The sequence below is a fragment of the Phascolarctos cinereus genome, unplaced genomic scaffold (genome assembly GCF_003287225.1).
Source record: "Phascolarctos cinereus isolate Bilbo 61053 unplaced genomic scaffold, phaCin_HiC Scaffold_7;HRSCAF=346, whole genome shotgun sequence".
Classification (NCBI taxonomy): Eukaryota; Metazoa; Chordata; class Mammalia; order Diprotodontia; family Phascolarctidae; genus Phascolarctos; species Phascolarctos cinereus.
In genome coordinates, this window is record NW_027556180.1 from 2700118 (window position 1) to 2713674 (window position 13557).

At 46.0% G+C, this 13557-nt stretch overlaps 1 protein-coding gene across 1 annotated transcript in view; it reads left to right on the forward strand.

The window, feature by feature from the left end:
* ACAP2 (ArfGAP with coiled-coil, ankyrin repeat and PH domains 2) overlaps window positions 1–13557 on the forward strand; it is a 127111-nt gene that overhangs the window by 90115 nt on the left and 23439 nt on the right. The window contains exons 13-16 of the mRNA XM_078147493.1: window positions 4344–4449; window positions 6154–6362; window positions 6696–6765; window positions 7420–7511. Coding sequence (XP_078003619.1) covers window positions 4344–4449; window positions 6154–6362; window positions 6696–6765; window positions 7420–7511 — 477 coding nt within the window. The remainder of the gene's footprint in view (window positions 1–4343; window positions 4450–6153; window positions 6363–6695; window positions 6766–7419; window positions 7512–13557) is intronic.

The window sequence follows — 13557 nt, forward strand, 5'->3', positions numbered from 1 at the left end:
AATTTTCCCCCCTCCTCACCAAGATGGCGTGCAATCTGATATAGGCTCTACATATACATTCATATTAAACATATTTCTACATCAGTCACGTTGTGAAAGAAGAATCAGAACAAAAGGGAAAAACCATAAGAAAGAAAACAAAAAACAGCAACAAAAAAGAGAAAATAGTCTGCTTCCATCTGCCTTCAGACTCCATAGTTCTTTGTCTGGATGTGGAGAGCATTTTCCATCGTGAGTCATTTGTACTTGTCTGAGATCTTTGTATTGCTAAGAAGGGTTAAGTCTGTCAATATTAGTCATCGCACAACGTGGCTCTTAACTGTGTACAATGTTCTCCTGGTTCTGCTCACTTCACTCAGCATCAGTCTATACAAGTCTTTCCAGGTTTTTCTGAAATCCACCTGCTCATCATTTTTAACATAGAACACAATAGTATTCAACTACATTCATATACCATAACTTGGTTAGCCATGCCCCAATTGATGGGCATTGCCTCAGTTTCCAATTCTTGGCCACCAAAAAGCTGTTCTAAGTATTTTTCTATAAATAAGTCCTTTCCCCTTTTTTTAGATGTCTTTCAGACCTAGTAGTGGTATGGCTGGGTTGGAGGGTAGGCCTGGTTTTATAGGCCTCCGGGCTCAGTTCCATATTGCTCTTCAGAAAGGTTGGATCAGTTCACATGTGTTGGCTATTTCTTTTTTTTTCTTTTTTTTTGACAATGTATACAATATTTTATTATGGTATGCCCTATTTTTTATTTTTTTAAATTTTTAAAAATTATGTCATTTTTTAAAAATTTTCATTATTTTCATTTATCAGCAATCACTTACGTATGCTTTTGAGTTTAAAATTTTTCTCCCCCTTCCTTCCCAAGACGGCACACAAACTGATATAGGCTATACATTTACATTCCTATTAAACATATTTTCACATTAGTGAAGTTGTAAGTAAAAATTAAAACCAATAGGAGGAGCCATCAGAAAGAGGAAACAAAACTCAACAGAGGAGGAAAAAAATAGCAATTCAGCTTTCACAGTTATGATTACTATCTGTATCTTTTTCTCCATTCTTTTCCTGTTTATGCTTTTCTTTCTTCTTTCTCCTTTTCCCCCATCACTAGTGTTTTGCTTTTGACCACTGCCTCCTTCAGTCTCTCCTCCCTTCTATCATCCCTTTCCCTTTTCTTCCCTTTCCACTTACTGCTTCTTCCCTCCCTTCTATCCCCCCTCCCTTTTCTTTCCACTTTTCCCTCCTTCTGCCTGTAGGGCAAGTTAGATTTCTATATCTAACTGATTATGTTATTCCCTTCTGGAGCAAACCTGATGAAAGTAAGGTTCAAACAATGCTCACCCCCCCCTTTTCCCTCTGGTGTAATAGGATTTTCTGTCTTTTCCTGTAATGTAATTTACCCTTGTCTGCCTCCTCCTTTCTCAGTACATTTCCTAAGATCAGACTAATCCACTTATTGGATCCATTTAACCCCTTGATTAGATTTTTTTTTTATCATTACATCAAAGTCAACTAATATCCACCCCCTTTATGTATACTTCTTTAACATGGTGTAATAACAATACAGTTCTCAAGAGTTGCAGGTGTCATAGTCCCTTGTAGGGGTGTAAACAGCTCCCCCTTATTAACAACATATTGTATCTTTCTGTCCCATTTACCTTTTTATGCTTCTTGAGTCCTTACTTGAAGATCAAATTTTTTGTTGAGCTCTGGTCTTTTTATCAGGAAGTTTGGAAGTCTCCTATTTCGTTGAATATCCACTCCTCCCTTGAAAAATATGCTCATTTTTGCTGGGTAGTTGATCCTTGGCTGCATTCCAAGCTCCTTTGCCTTATGGAATATCATGTTCCATGCCCTGCGTCTTTTAATGTAGAAGCTGCAAGGTCCTGTGTAATCCTGACTGTGGTTCCATGATATTTAAATTGTTTCTTTCTGGCTGCTTGCAGCACCTTCTCTTTCATCTGGTAATTTTGGAATTTTGCTATTATATTCCTTGGCATTGTCAATTTGGGATCTCTTTCAGGTGGTGAGTGGTGATTCTTTCTATGGTTATTTTACCTTCTGGTTCTAGGACTTCAGGGCAGTTTTCCTTTATGATTTCCTGAAAGATACTGTCCAGGCTCTTTTTTTCATCATGATTTTCAGGTAGTCCAATATTTTTAAATTGTCTCTCCTGATCGATTTTCCAGGTCGGTTGTTTTATATGAGGTATTTTACATTTTCATCTATTTTTTCATTTTTTTGTTTCTGTTTGACTGATTCTTGCTCTCTCATAGAGACAGTTTCCATTTGTCCAATTCTAGTTTTTAACAGATTGTTTTCTTCTGTTAGTTTTTGTACTTCCTTCTTCAATTGGCCAATTGTGTTTTTAGGGACTTGTTTTCTTCAGTGTACTTTTTTTCCAATTGGCCAATTGTATTTTTTAAGGACTCTTCTACCTCTCTCATTTGACTTTTAAAATCCTTCTTGAGCTCTTCTAAGAAGGCTTTTTGGGCTTCAGACCAGTTCATATTCCCTTTTGATGTTGCAGATGTGGGTTTGTTGACAATGTTGTCCTCTTCAGAATTTCTGTCTTGATCTTCACTCTTCTCATAATATGAATCTATGGTATGTTTCTTTTTACTCATGGTTTCTTTATTCCCTGGCCTTTAAAGAGATTGAGCTCTCCTGCTGGGGAACAGAGGGCACTGACCCAAGCTTCTTGTGTTGGAAGCCTAGGTCTTGGTCACTGGCTTTGTGTGCTGGGGCCTCTTATGTTGGCAATTGGAGGCTGTAGAGTTTTGGCAGCTTACCTTGCGTTGGGCTGGAATCAGCAAGACTGGAACTTTCAGGCAATTCTAGGTTGCCTGCTTTTCCTTTCCTTAAGCTTTCTTCAGCTCCTTTTAGATGGGTGCTTTATCTGCCTGGGGCCCCTTTCAATGCTGCCTCCCTTGTTTCTGCTAATGCACTGGGAGATTCCTTTGTGGTAGAGTGCCGAGGCACCTGGTGATTTTCTGAGCTGGTTTCCACTGGTTCCTCCATCCTCACTGAGGCACTCGGAGGTCCAGGTGTTGGTGTTTGCCTGCTCTGCCACCTGGGCTTCAGGATCTCCTCCTGATTGACAGTTGGAAGCTGTCGGGTTCTGACAGCTTACCTGGTGTTGGGTTGGAATCAGCAAGGCTGGGACTTTAGGAAGACTCTAGGTTGTTTTCTTCAGCTCCTTTTAGATGAATGCTGCAGGATACTTACCCGCCTGGGACCCTTTGTAGTGCTGCTTCCCTTATTTTCACTGAGGCACTGGGAGACCAGTTTGCTGGGCTGCTGCACTGCTATTCCCCGTCTTTCTTCTAGTTCAGCTGTTCCAGGGTTGTTTTTTATGGTGGGGGGTGGTGATATTTTCTGAGTTTTCAGAGGTGGATAGGGGAGGGTGAGAGCGACTACCTTTTTACTCCGTCATCTTGGCTCCCGGAAGTGTTGGCTATTTCTGATTTATCCTGTCAGTGGCTTGTTTGTACACAGCTGTCATCTCCCCCATTGGGTTGTGAGCTCCTCAAGAGCAGAGTCTGTCTTTTGCCTTTCTCTGTGTCCCCAGAGTTTAGCCCAGGGCACATACATATTGGCTGGGATGGACTTTTCTTACCATTTTTGGGTATGATTCCAGAATTGTTGGACCAGTTGTAGCAGTCCCCTTGTGTCGAGAGGTGGCAAAATAGTGTTCTCATGACCCGGAATCTGAATTGGGGGTAAGGCTAGCGCTGGTGCATGTCACTCCCCTGCTCAGAGCCCCCAGAGGTGCCCTCAGGACTCTGGGATCAGTGTCCCACATTGATGTCATGCTTTGAAGTTTGCAGGGCGTTTGTAAATATCATCAGGTATTGCCTCATTTTCTCCTGACGACAGCCCTGCATGGTGGGAGCTGTTGGTATCCTCATTTTGCACATGAGGAAATGGAAGCAGATGGAGGCAAGTGACTTGCCCAGTGTCACAAAGCTCGTAAGTATCTGAAGCTGGATTTGAGCTCCAGGCCCACCGTCTGCCCTGTTGGGCCCCAGAGCTGCCTCCAGCAGTTTCAGGTGCAGTAGGAGAAGGCCTGAGAAAGGACCAAGAGCATTATCGGTGAACAGATCAACCGTGGGTAACCTTGGAGAGCCCAGAGCCCGCCACTTCATTGCAGTGAATCCATCCACTAGTCAGCTAGTCAGCAGGCACTTGGCTCCTGTCGGCCAGCCTGTCCAGCTTAGGGTAGGGTCCAGCGGCGCTGGGGGGGACCCTCCCAGACCTGGGCCTGCACCTCTGCCCCCGGGGCAGCTCCCCTGTGGACACAGGAGCCTGACTGAGTGCTCTGCCTCTTACAGAAGCTGCATGCTTCAGGCTGACTCCGAGAAGCTGCGCCAGGCGTGGATCAAGGCTGTGCAGACCAGCATCGCCACTGCTTATAGAGAGAAGGGGGACGAGACCGAGGTGAGTGGGCTGGGAGGTCCGCTGGGGTGTCTCGGGCGTCTGGAGGTCGTGCGCAGGCAGGGCCTGGATCCCACGGAAGGCCTGTGGGATGTGGGGTAGCGGGGACGGAGACCAGGGAGGTGGCTGGAGGCTGGAGCTTGGGACAGACTTTCCAGCTGGGAGGTGGAGGCCAAGTCGGAGCTCGTCCCACCTGTCCTGGGCACTCCTCCTGCCTCGTGCTTCAAAATGGGTGGAGGGGAGGGAGGAAACTGGCCTCTTGCCTCTGTGCAGGATCCCATAGCGAATTGGAATAGTAGCTGACCCAGAGGGAGGGCTTGGCCCTGGACAGTAGCCTTCCTCCTTTGGTTCTGGTGTGTGGGTTCGTAGTCCTTTCCTGTCTTGTGGCCAGGCAGTTAGCGACTCAGGAAGTCCAGAGTTCAGCTTCTGCCTCAGATACTTCCTGGTTGTGCGGCCCTGGCCAAGCGGGCATAATCACAGCACCTGTCTCTCTCAAGTTGTGAAGATCAGATGAGTTAACACGTTAGGCATGTTGTGAGACCACCTCAAAGCACTTGTAGTAGTTCTTTTTTCTTTTTTTGGTGAGGCAATTGAGGTTAAGTGACTTGCCCAGGGTCACACAGCTGGTAAGTGTCAAGTGTTTGGTCTGAGGCTGGATTTGAACTCGGGTCCTCCTGACTTCAGGGCCAGCGCTCTATCCTCTGCGCCACTTAGCTGCCCCTACTTGTAGCAGTTTTAATTGCTGTCACAGCTGCTGCAGCTGCTGCTCTGACTTCCCTCAATGCATTTGCTCTGTTGATCTCCATCCAAAAGTTCTTTGCTGGAACTTCCCAGTGCTGCCCTGGCCTCTCTTTCTGGAGACCACCTGCAGGGTCCTGATTTCACCTTTCTGTTTTGAACGTCATAGCCCATCATTTCTGCCCACCTACGGATTTTATGGCCCTTTCTGTGTCTGGCTTCCTGTTCGTTTCCAGGGCCTCTCTGTCAGACCAGCCAGCCTAGGGCCAGCTGCCAGGGAGCACAGGACTAATAGGATCCCTGTTGGATAGATGAGAAAACTGAGGCTCGCAGAGGCTGGATCCCTCCTCAGGGTTAGGGAACATCCAGGGGAGAGGAGTAGAGCCACTTGGCTTTTCTCTGTAGGTGATGGATTACTCAATCATTGTATCCTCATAAAGTCATTTCCTGGCTTTTCCTCAGTCAGCCGGTAGTACTTAGGACTAGTTCTGTCAGATAATTGGAGCTTTCCTTTTAACTCATGCTGCACCTGCAGAATGCTGTGGTGTTTTGTACGAAATGATGATTGGAGCCTCATAGATGGTCAGAGCTTTAAGGGACTTCGGAGGTTATCTGTCTAACTTCTGGTTGTTCAGGTGGGGAAACTGAGTCCCTAGAGGTTGCCTTTAGCCAGAATTAGGACCTGTCTGGCAAATGCAGGATTGTGTGCCGCCCTGGCGTGGTCATCGCAGGCACTGAGGGCACCTGCTACCTCCTCGGCAGAGTCCTGCATGAGACGGTAACAGGGAATGGCCTTTGCTTTTCTGGTGATACGCCTTTTCCTTAGCATTCTGGGATAGTCTGTCTATGGAGTATTTCTATAAACCAGTCATTTCATTGTGCAAAATAAACTAAAAATATAACGGAAGGCTCCAGCAGAGACATGGAATACGTGGAATAAGAACCAGATTTTACTTTTCCTTCTCCTAGAAGCTGGATAAAAAATCATCTCCGTCTACAGGAAGCCTGGAATCTGGGAATGAGTCAAAAGAGAAATTATTAAAAGGAGAAAGTGCTTTACAGCGGGTCCAGGGCATTCCTGGGAATGCCAGCTGCTGCGACTGTGGCCTGCCTGACCCCCGGTGGGCCAGCATCAACTTGGGCATAACCCTGTGCATTGAGTGCTCAGGTATACACCGGTAGGTGCTCTCCTCCCCCTGCCCCCCATTTCCCTCCTGAGCCTTGGCCTGGCTGGGGCCCCCAGGGCTCTCTCAGGCTGCTCTTGGCCAGTCCACATACTGAGCAGAGCCGCTTCTGGATGCTTGAATGTGTCTGGCAGAACACAGGAGACTGTCCAAAGTGCCTGGGAAGTGGGAGGTACTTGTGCCATCCTGTCCTGCTGGGCATTCTTATGGAGGCCTCAGGGCCTCGTCAGGTGGCATCATGTTTAATTGGGCTGGGGAGCATGGATGAATCTGGAATGAGTTCAGAATGGATACTCTTGTTTATTAATGCAGTTCTTTTCTGTTTAGGAGTCTTGGGGTTCACTTTTCAAAAGTACGCTCTTTAACTTTAGATACCTGGGAGCCTGAGCTTCTAAAGGTAATATTATTTGCTTTAACTTTACTGACATTTCTTTGTTTTTATATCACCTTTATTTCTAAGCATATCTATCTCTTTCCTACCAACTGAATCACCCTTGAACAAAAAGAGTAAAGAAAGAGAGGAAAAAGTATTTCAACAAAATAAAGCCAACTGCACACCGTCATCACTGAAGTCCTCAGTGCCTGCATTGTTCTCCAGCCAGTCTCTGACCTGTGCAAAGAAGGGTGGGAGGGGGAATGCTTCCTCCTCTTCTTTTTGGGGCTTCATTGTGGCTCTGTCCCTTTGGGCCATCGTGGCTTTTGTGGGCCTTCCATCCGGTGCGTGGGGCTGCTCCTTCTTCATATTTCTTATTTCACACCACACAGCACAGTAGTGATCCATTATGTCCATATGCCCTGATTTGTTTAATCATGTGACTGGGCAAGTAAGAGAGCCTCCTGTAATTCAGTAGCCTTCACTTGTTCTCTGGGTCTCCTGAGCAAGGGTACAACGGGCATTTAAAATAAGAGTGTCTTCTTAGTCGTGGGCCGCTTGGGTTTTAAATCAGCCTGTCGCAGAATCAGAAACGATGTAATACTCGCTGGGCATGTTTTGAGCATTAAAATTGTTATTTAAAAATGCCATTACTTATTTTTTTTTCTTGTCATATAGCTGATGTGTGAGTTGGGAAATGATGTTATAAATCGAGTTTATGAAGCCAAAATTGAGAAAATGGGAATAAAGAAACCACAGCCTGGACAAAGGTACTGACTCCATTTGTCCTTCTGTAATGCCTTTTTCCAATGTAGGAATCAAAATGTGATTGTTTGTAAAAAAGGTTTCTTGAAATCAGTTGTCGAGTGAGCATTTGGTAAGGGGCTGTTTGGGGTACTGAGGCACAGACAGAAGCAGTGGAGCAGCTCTCAGTCAGGGACTGCCAGTCTCACTGGAGCAACAAGAAGCGTAGACAGAAACAGAAACGTAATACACAAAACACCAGAGTACCGCCGTTCCTGAGAGCTTCAGCCAAGAAAGGAGAACGGTGAGAGCAAATCCTGTCCAGCACAGCAGAAGTAAGGAGCAAAGTAGCAAAACTTGAATCTCTGAGGCAAGCCTCAGAGCACGCAAAGCAGGCAGTGTCGAAACAACCTAAGGGTTGTCAGTCTCTTCTAAGAACAAGACAGGACGAAGCACCTCACTGCCATAATGAAGGAAATAATAGAAGAGGCCTGCCCAGAACTTCTGAACATAGACAGTGAGATTCCAGTTGAAAGAGTTCGCGGACGAGCCTAGGGCTACAAACTCCAAGGCCCACTGAGAGTAAACAATTCAACTGTTTGAACTGGAGAAAGACCTTCTATAATACAAGACTGTTCCACACCCTTCAAAAAAAAGGAGAGAATGGAACAAAGTGTTAGGAAGAGCCCTAAAAATTTGAAAAAAACCGGTGAACAGGACTAGTTGAAGGGGAGGAGAGGAAGGGGGAATCTACCTGATGGAGAGGGGGGAAAATGGGGAAAAGTATATAACCAATAAAAGCAAGAGAGAGGAACTAATCAGCAGAACCCTAAAGTGAAAGGGTGACAACCAAGAAGAAGGGAAGGGGTAGGGCAGTAGGGAGGAAGAGGAGAGGAGAGCCCACGGGAACAGGTGCACCTTGAAAAAGAGTAGCGTACCTGAAGGAGCATCATGTGTTTGCAGCCAAAATGGGGAGAAAGCATCATAACTTGGGGAAAGACACTCCAACTTCAGAGGCATGTGAAGGAAAATGTACTCCTGACTCGTAATTTTAAATGCGGATGGATTAAATAATCAATAAAACACGGAGTGACAGGTTAGAGAAGAAAATAAAGCCCCGCCATCTCATCTGTTGCTTCAAACAACAAAGACACACACCAGATAAGACTGAGGGCATGGAAGAAAATTTACTGTACATCAAATGAATTCAAAAGAGTGGGAGTTGCCATTGTTCTGTCAGACAAAGCAAAAGTAAACATTCAAAAAAATAAGAAGGAAGGAACCAGAGACAACAAACCGCTCACTGTCAGCAATAATCTCACACCCCCCCCCAATGCCTTCGCATCCACATTCATGAGGGAAATGTCATCAGATCTTCAGGAAGACTTAGGAGTAACACAGCGGTTCCAGGAGACTCCAAGAGCTTTCTCTTCGTTTCAGAGAAGTCTAATGGAAATATGAAGAAAAAGGAAACTAGAGTTAAAAGGCTTATGGTGTCTTCCAGATGAGACAATGAAAGAATATTAATAGATGCATATATACATATATATGTATGTATGTATGTGTATGCATATACATACACACATATGTAGTTCTCTGCATCGCATGGAATTTTTACACAAATTGAACGTGTACTAGGTCGCTGAGATATCACTGATGTAAGGAGGTAGAAATAGTCAATACATCCTTCACAGACAGTAATGCAGTTAGAATAGAACTTGGTTCAGAAACTGCAAACAGAAGATGCAGACCCAGATGGAGACTTGACAATGAAATTTTAAATAATAAAGAGTATACTGTTTGAAAATTAGAAGAGAAACAGATCATGGACCTCTCACAGCTATAGGAAAGAGATGTGTATATACCCAAACAAGTGATAATGGCGATTACAAAAGATAAAATATCTTTTGATTACTTGAAACCAAAAAGCTCCTCTGTATAGGCATCATCAGTGCATCTAGGATAAGAAGGGCAGTGAGTGATCAAATGGGAAAAAATATCATCGTGTCAAATTTCTCTAATATGAGTGTGGTGGCCTAGATACATAAGCAATGGATAAATATGTGTGAGTCTAATAGCCATTCCCCAATGTATAAATGGTCGAAGGATATGAACAAACATTTCTCAGAAGAGCTGCAAAGTTTTCATAACCTTGAAAAAATGCTCCAAATCACTAATAATAGAGAAATGCAGATGAAAATAACCCTAAGGCTTCACCTTAACCCTCCAAATTGGCAAGAAATGACAAAAAATGGGGACAGCTGTGTGGTGCAGTAGATAGAGCACTGGCCCTGGAGTCAGAAGGACCTGAGTTCAAATCTGGCCTCAGACACGTAGCACCTACTAGCTGTGTGACTCAGGACAAGTCACTTAACCGCAGTGGCCTCACCAAAAAAAAAAGATTTTAATGACAAAAGACGGCAACAGTCAATGTTGGAGGGGTTGTGGAAAGATAAGCGCTAATACATTGTTGGTGGAGCTGTGAAATAGAACAACCATTTTGGAAGGCAGTTTGGAATTATACAAATAAGGTGACGAAATTGTCCATACCCTTTGAACCAGAGACTCCATAAGCAGGCTTAATACCCCCAGGAAGCCATCTGTAAGAAAAAAGTCTCCACATAACACCAAAACATGTGTAGCAGCACTTTTGTGATGGCCAAGAACTGGAAACGCACTAGATGCCCATCGATTGGGGAATGGCTCAGCAAATTATGGCACGTGGATGTGATGGAATATTATTGTGCTGTAAGAAATGATGCATGGTAGGTACAGAGAAGCCTGCAAAGATCTCTGTGCACTGATGCAGAGGGAGTCAGCAGAGCCCAGAAAACAGTATGCCCAGTGACTACAACAATGTAAACAGAAGGAACAGCCTCACACCAGGAAATCAGAAGTAAATGGACTCAGATGAAGAGATGGGTGAGGACACCCCCAGCCTGCCCCTCAGGGTTGGGGGGGTGGGAAGTCTGCAGGTGCTAGACATATTTTTGCACTTTTTCAGTGTGTCAGTTAGTGGTGCTGACTCTTTTCCTTCCTAAAAAGATATTGGACTCAGGGGGGGAGCAGTATCCCTACAGTAGTAGGGATATAAGAAGCAGAAAATATCAATAAAAACTTGTTTTTTCACCAGGACACAAAGTGTAGAGGAGAGATCCCAGGACATGGCCGTGGGAACACCAGGTAGTTGGGAATGAGTGAGGAAGATGAGGAGACAGCAAAGGAGACTGAGAAAGGAGCTGGTTGTGTAGGTGGAGAGCCAAGGGAGAGTGAACACACACACACACACACACACACACACACACACACACACAGCATACCAAAGATGTTCTTCAGTCATTTTTCAGTCGTGTCTGACCCTCCATTTAGGGTTTTCTTGACAAGGATACTGGAGTGATTTGCCATCTCCTTCACCAGCTTGTTTTGCAGATGAGGAAACTGAGACAAACGGGGTGAAGTGACCTGCCCAGGGTCACACAGCTGGTAAGGGTCTGAGGCCAGATTGGGGCTCAGGGAGATGTCTTCCTGGCTTCAGGCCCAACACTCTGTGCACTCTGGTGCCCCTAGCTGCCTATGTCCAAGATGAGACAGTGGTTAATAGTGTCCTCTCCTCGGTCCTGGTCATCGAGGATGACCTCTTCCTGCTTGCAGGGGACAGAGAGATGCTATTCCTTCTTGTACCCTCCACCTATTTCCTGACCTGGCCTTTTTGCAGGGATGGGAGAGAAATGTCATCCATTAGCTACCCCCACTGCCGCTGTCACCTGAACTGCCCAGTAGCCTAATTCGATTCCACTATGAGGAAAGTTTGGAAGGGGAACGTTTAGGGGGGAAAGATAATGAGGACATTTTGGACCTCTTGAGTCTAAGATGTCTACTGGACATTCAGTATGATGCGAGGCTGTACCCCTAATGATATTAAGAGCCCATCTGAACCTATTCGTCATGATTAACAAATCCCCACCCAGCCACAACCTCCCCATCCCAGTGATCCTGAACCCCAGCTGTCACTGGCCAAATTCCATTCTTCCTTTGCCACTGCCTGGTTCCTTATTCTGATACCTCTCAACCTGACATCCCTTCCTGCTCTGCCCCTCCAGCATGTCTCTCTCTAAAGCCTTCCACCCCTTCCACTGTCTTCTCTGGAATACTTGCTATAGGTAACAAACTCTCCTTCATTGTACATCTTTTCCTCTCGCACTCCTTTCTTCTTCTGGCTTTCATGGAGACCTGACCCAGTCTCAGTGACATGTCCTTGCTGACCACCCTTCGCAGCATTTGTTTCCCCCTGGGTCACTGGTCAGGGGGTAGAAGTCACAATCCTCCGAGTCCATCGTTGCTACTTTCAGGCTCTCCCTCTACCTCCATCGCTCATTAACTTCTCCTCCCTCCAAGTTTGCTCAGCCCATATCTACCGCCCGGAGACCCAGGTGCTGCTGTGACTGACCTCCAGAGCGTCCCCCTCCTTTCCTCCATGAGTTCACAATCCAGCTTAGGGGCTTCAACATACGTATTAAGACTTCCTCAGACGCCTTAATTTGCCAGTTCCTCAGCTTACTCATTCCCCATGACCTGTTCTGAGCTCTACTCCTGCAGTTCACAAAGGTGGCTATCCCCTGATCTTGGCATCGTCCACAGATGCCTTGTTTCTGTGCTGATGAGCTCTGGAATTCCTTTATCTGGTCACAGTCTGTCATCCTTCCACCTCGAAGCCCTGAACCCTGTTCTGTGTCATCCCCCTGACCTCCATTCCCTCAGCCCCTCAGTTGTTTCCCAGGCCATCCCCCTTGCACTGGCCGGACTCTCCTTTCGCCATCTTGGCCCCTTGATGAACCGTTCAACTCAGCCCTCTTCTCTTGAGTTTTGTGCCCCTTTCTCCTATCACTGGTCTTGCTTCGCCAGCCTTCAGCCCTGGATTACTCCTGCTTGTCCGCTGTCTTTGCTCCATTTGCATGTTTCTCTTGGCTCCCCTCCTACCCATCTGACCTTCCTTCTCTGTTTCCTGTGCTGGAGCCTCATCCAGGTCATGCCCACTAACTGTGGGGGTCCCTCAGGGTTCTATCCTGGGCCCTCTTCTCCCTCTGTACCACTTCAATGACTTTCTCTCTGCTGATGGTTCTCAAATCCACCTGTCCTGCCCTAGCCTCTCTGCCACCCTCTATTCTTGCATCTCCAACTTCCTTTCAGACATCTTATGCTCAGTGTCCAGTAGGCAACTTAAACTCAACAGGTCCAAAATGGAACTCATTATCTTTCCCCTTCCAGACTTTCCTGTTACTGTCAGTGAATGAACACTTATTAATCACCTGCTGTGTGCCAGGCACTGGATACAAAGAAAGACATGACAATCCCTACCCTCAGGGAGCTTACAATCTAATGGGGGAAGATGACACTCAAAAGGAAGCTGAAAAAGGGGAGGGGGAAAGTGGGTGAGAAGAAGGGGAGCGAGGATACGTGGCAGACTGGACATGATGGAGTCCTCAGCCAAGTAGGAAACAGTTAGGTGTTTGCCCTGGGCCCCCTCCTTCAATATAGGATTGAGGAAGAGCTCTTTGGAGGTCAGAGAGAGGGAGGGTCTGAGGGGAAGGGACTACTGAGGACATGTGAGTTGCAAAGATGAATTGATGTTACAGGATGAGGGTGTTTCTGAAGACAAGGCTTACAACCTTGGAGTCATTCTGGTCTCCTCCTCCTCCCCCATATCCAATCTGTTGCCAGAGCCTGTGATTTCATCTTTACAACATGTCTTGTCAATTTCACCTCTGCAGCATCTCTCGTCAGTTTCACCTCTGCAGCATCCCTGGTCAGTTTCACTTCTGTATCTTCTCTGGAATATGGCCCCTTCTCTCCTCTGACATTGTCCCTGCGCTGGGGCAGGCCTTCATCACCTCATATCTGGATGGTAGTAATAGCTGCTAGGCTCTCTACCTGCCTCAAGTCTCTTCCTACACCATTCTCCAGTTAAAGTAATCTTCCTTAAGGGCAGGCCTGACTTTCACCCCCTACTCTTTTTTCATTCTTTTGGTTTTGTTTTACAATGTCTTGATTTCTCATAAAGTCACCAGCTTTCAT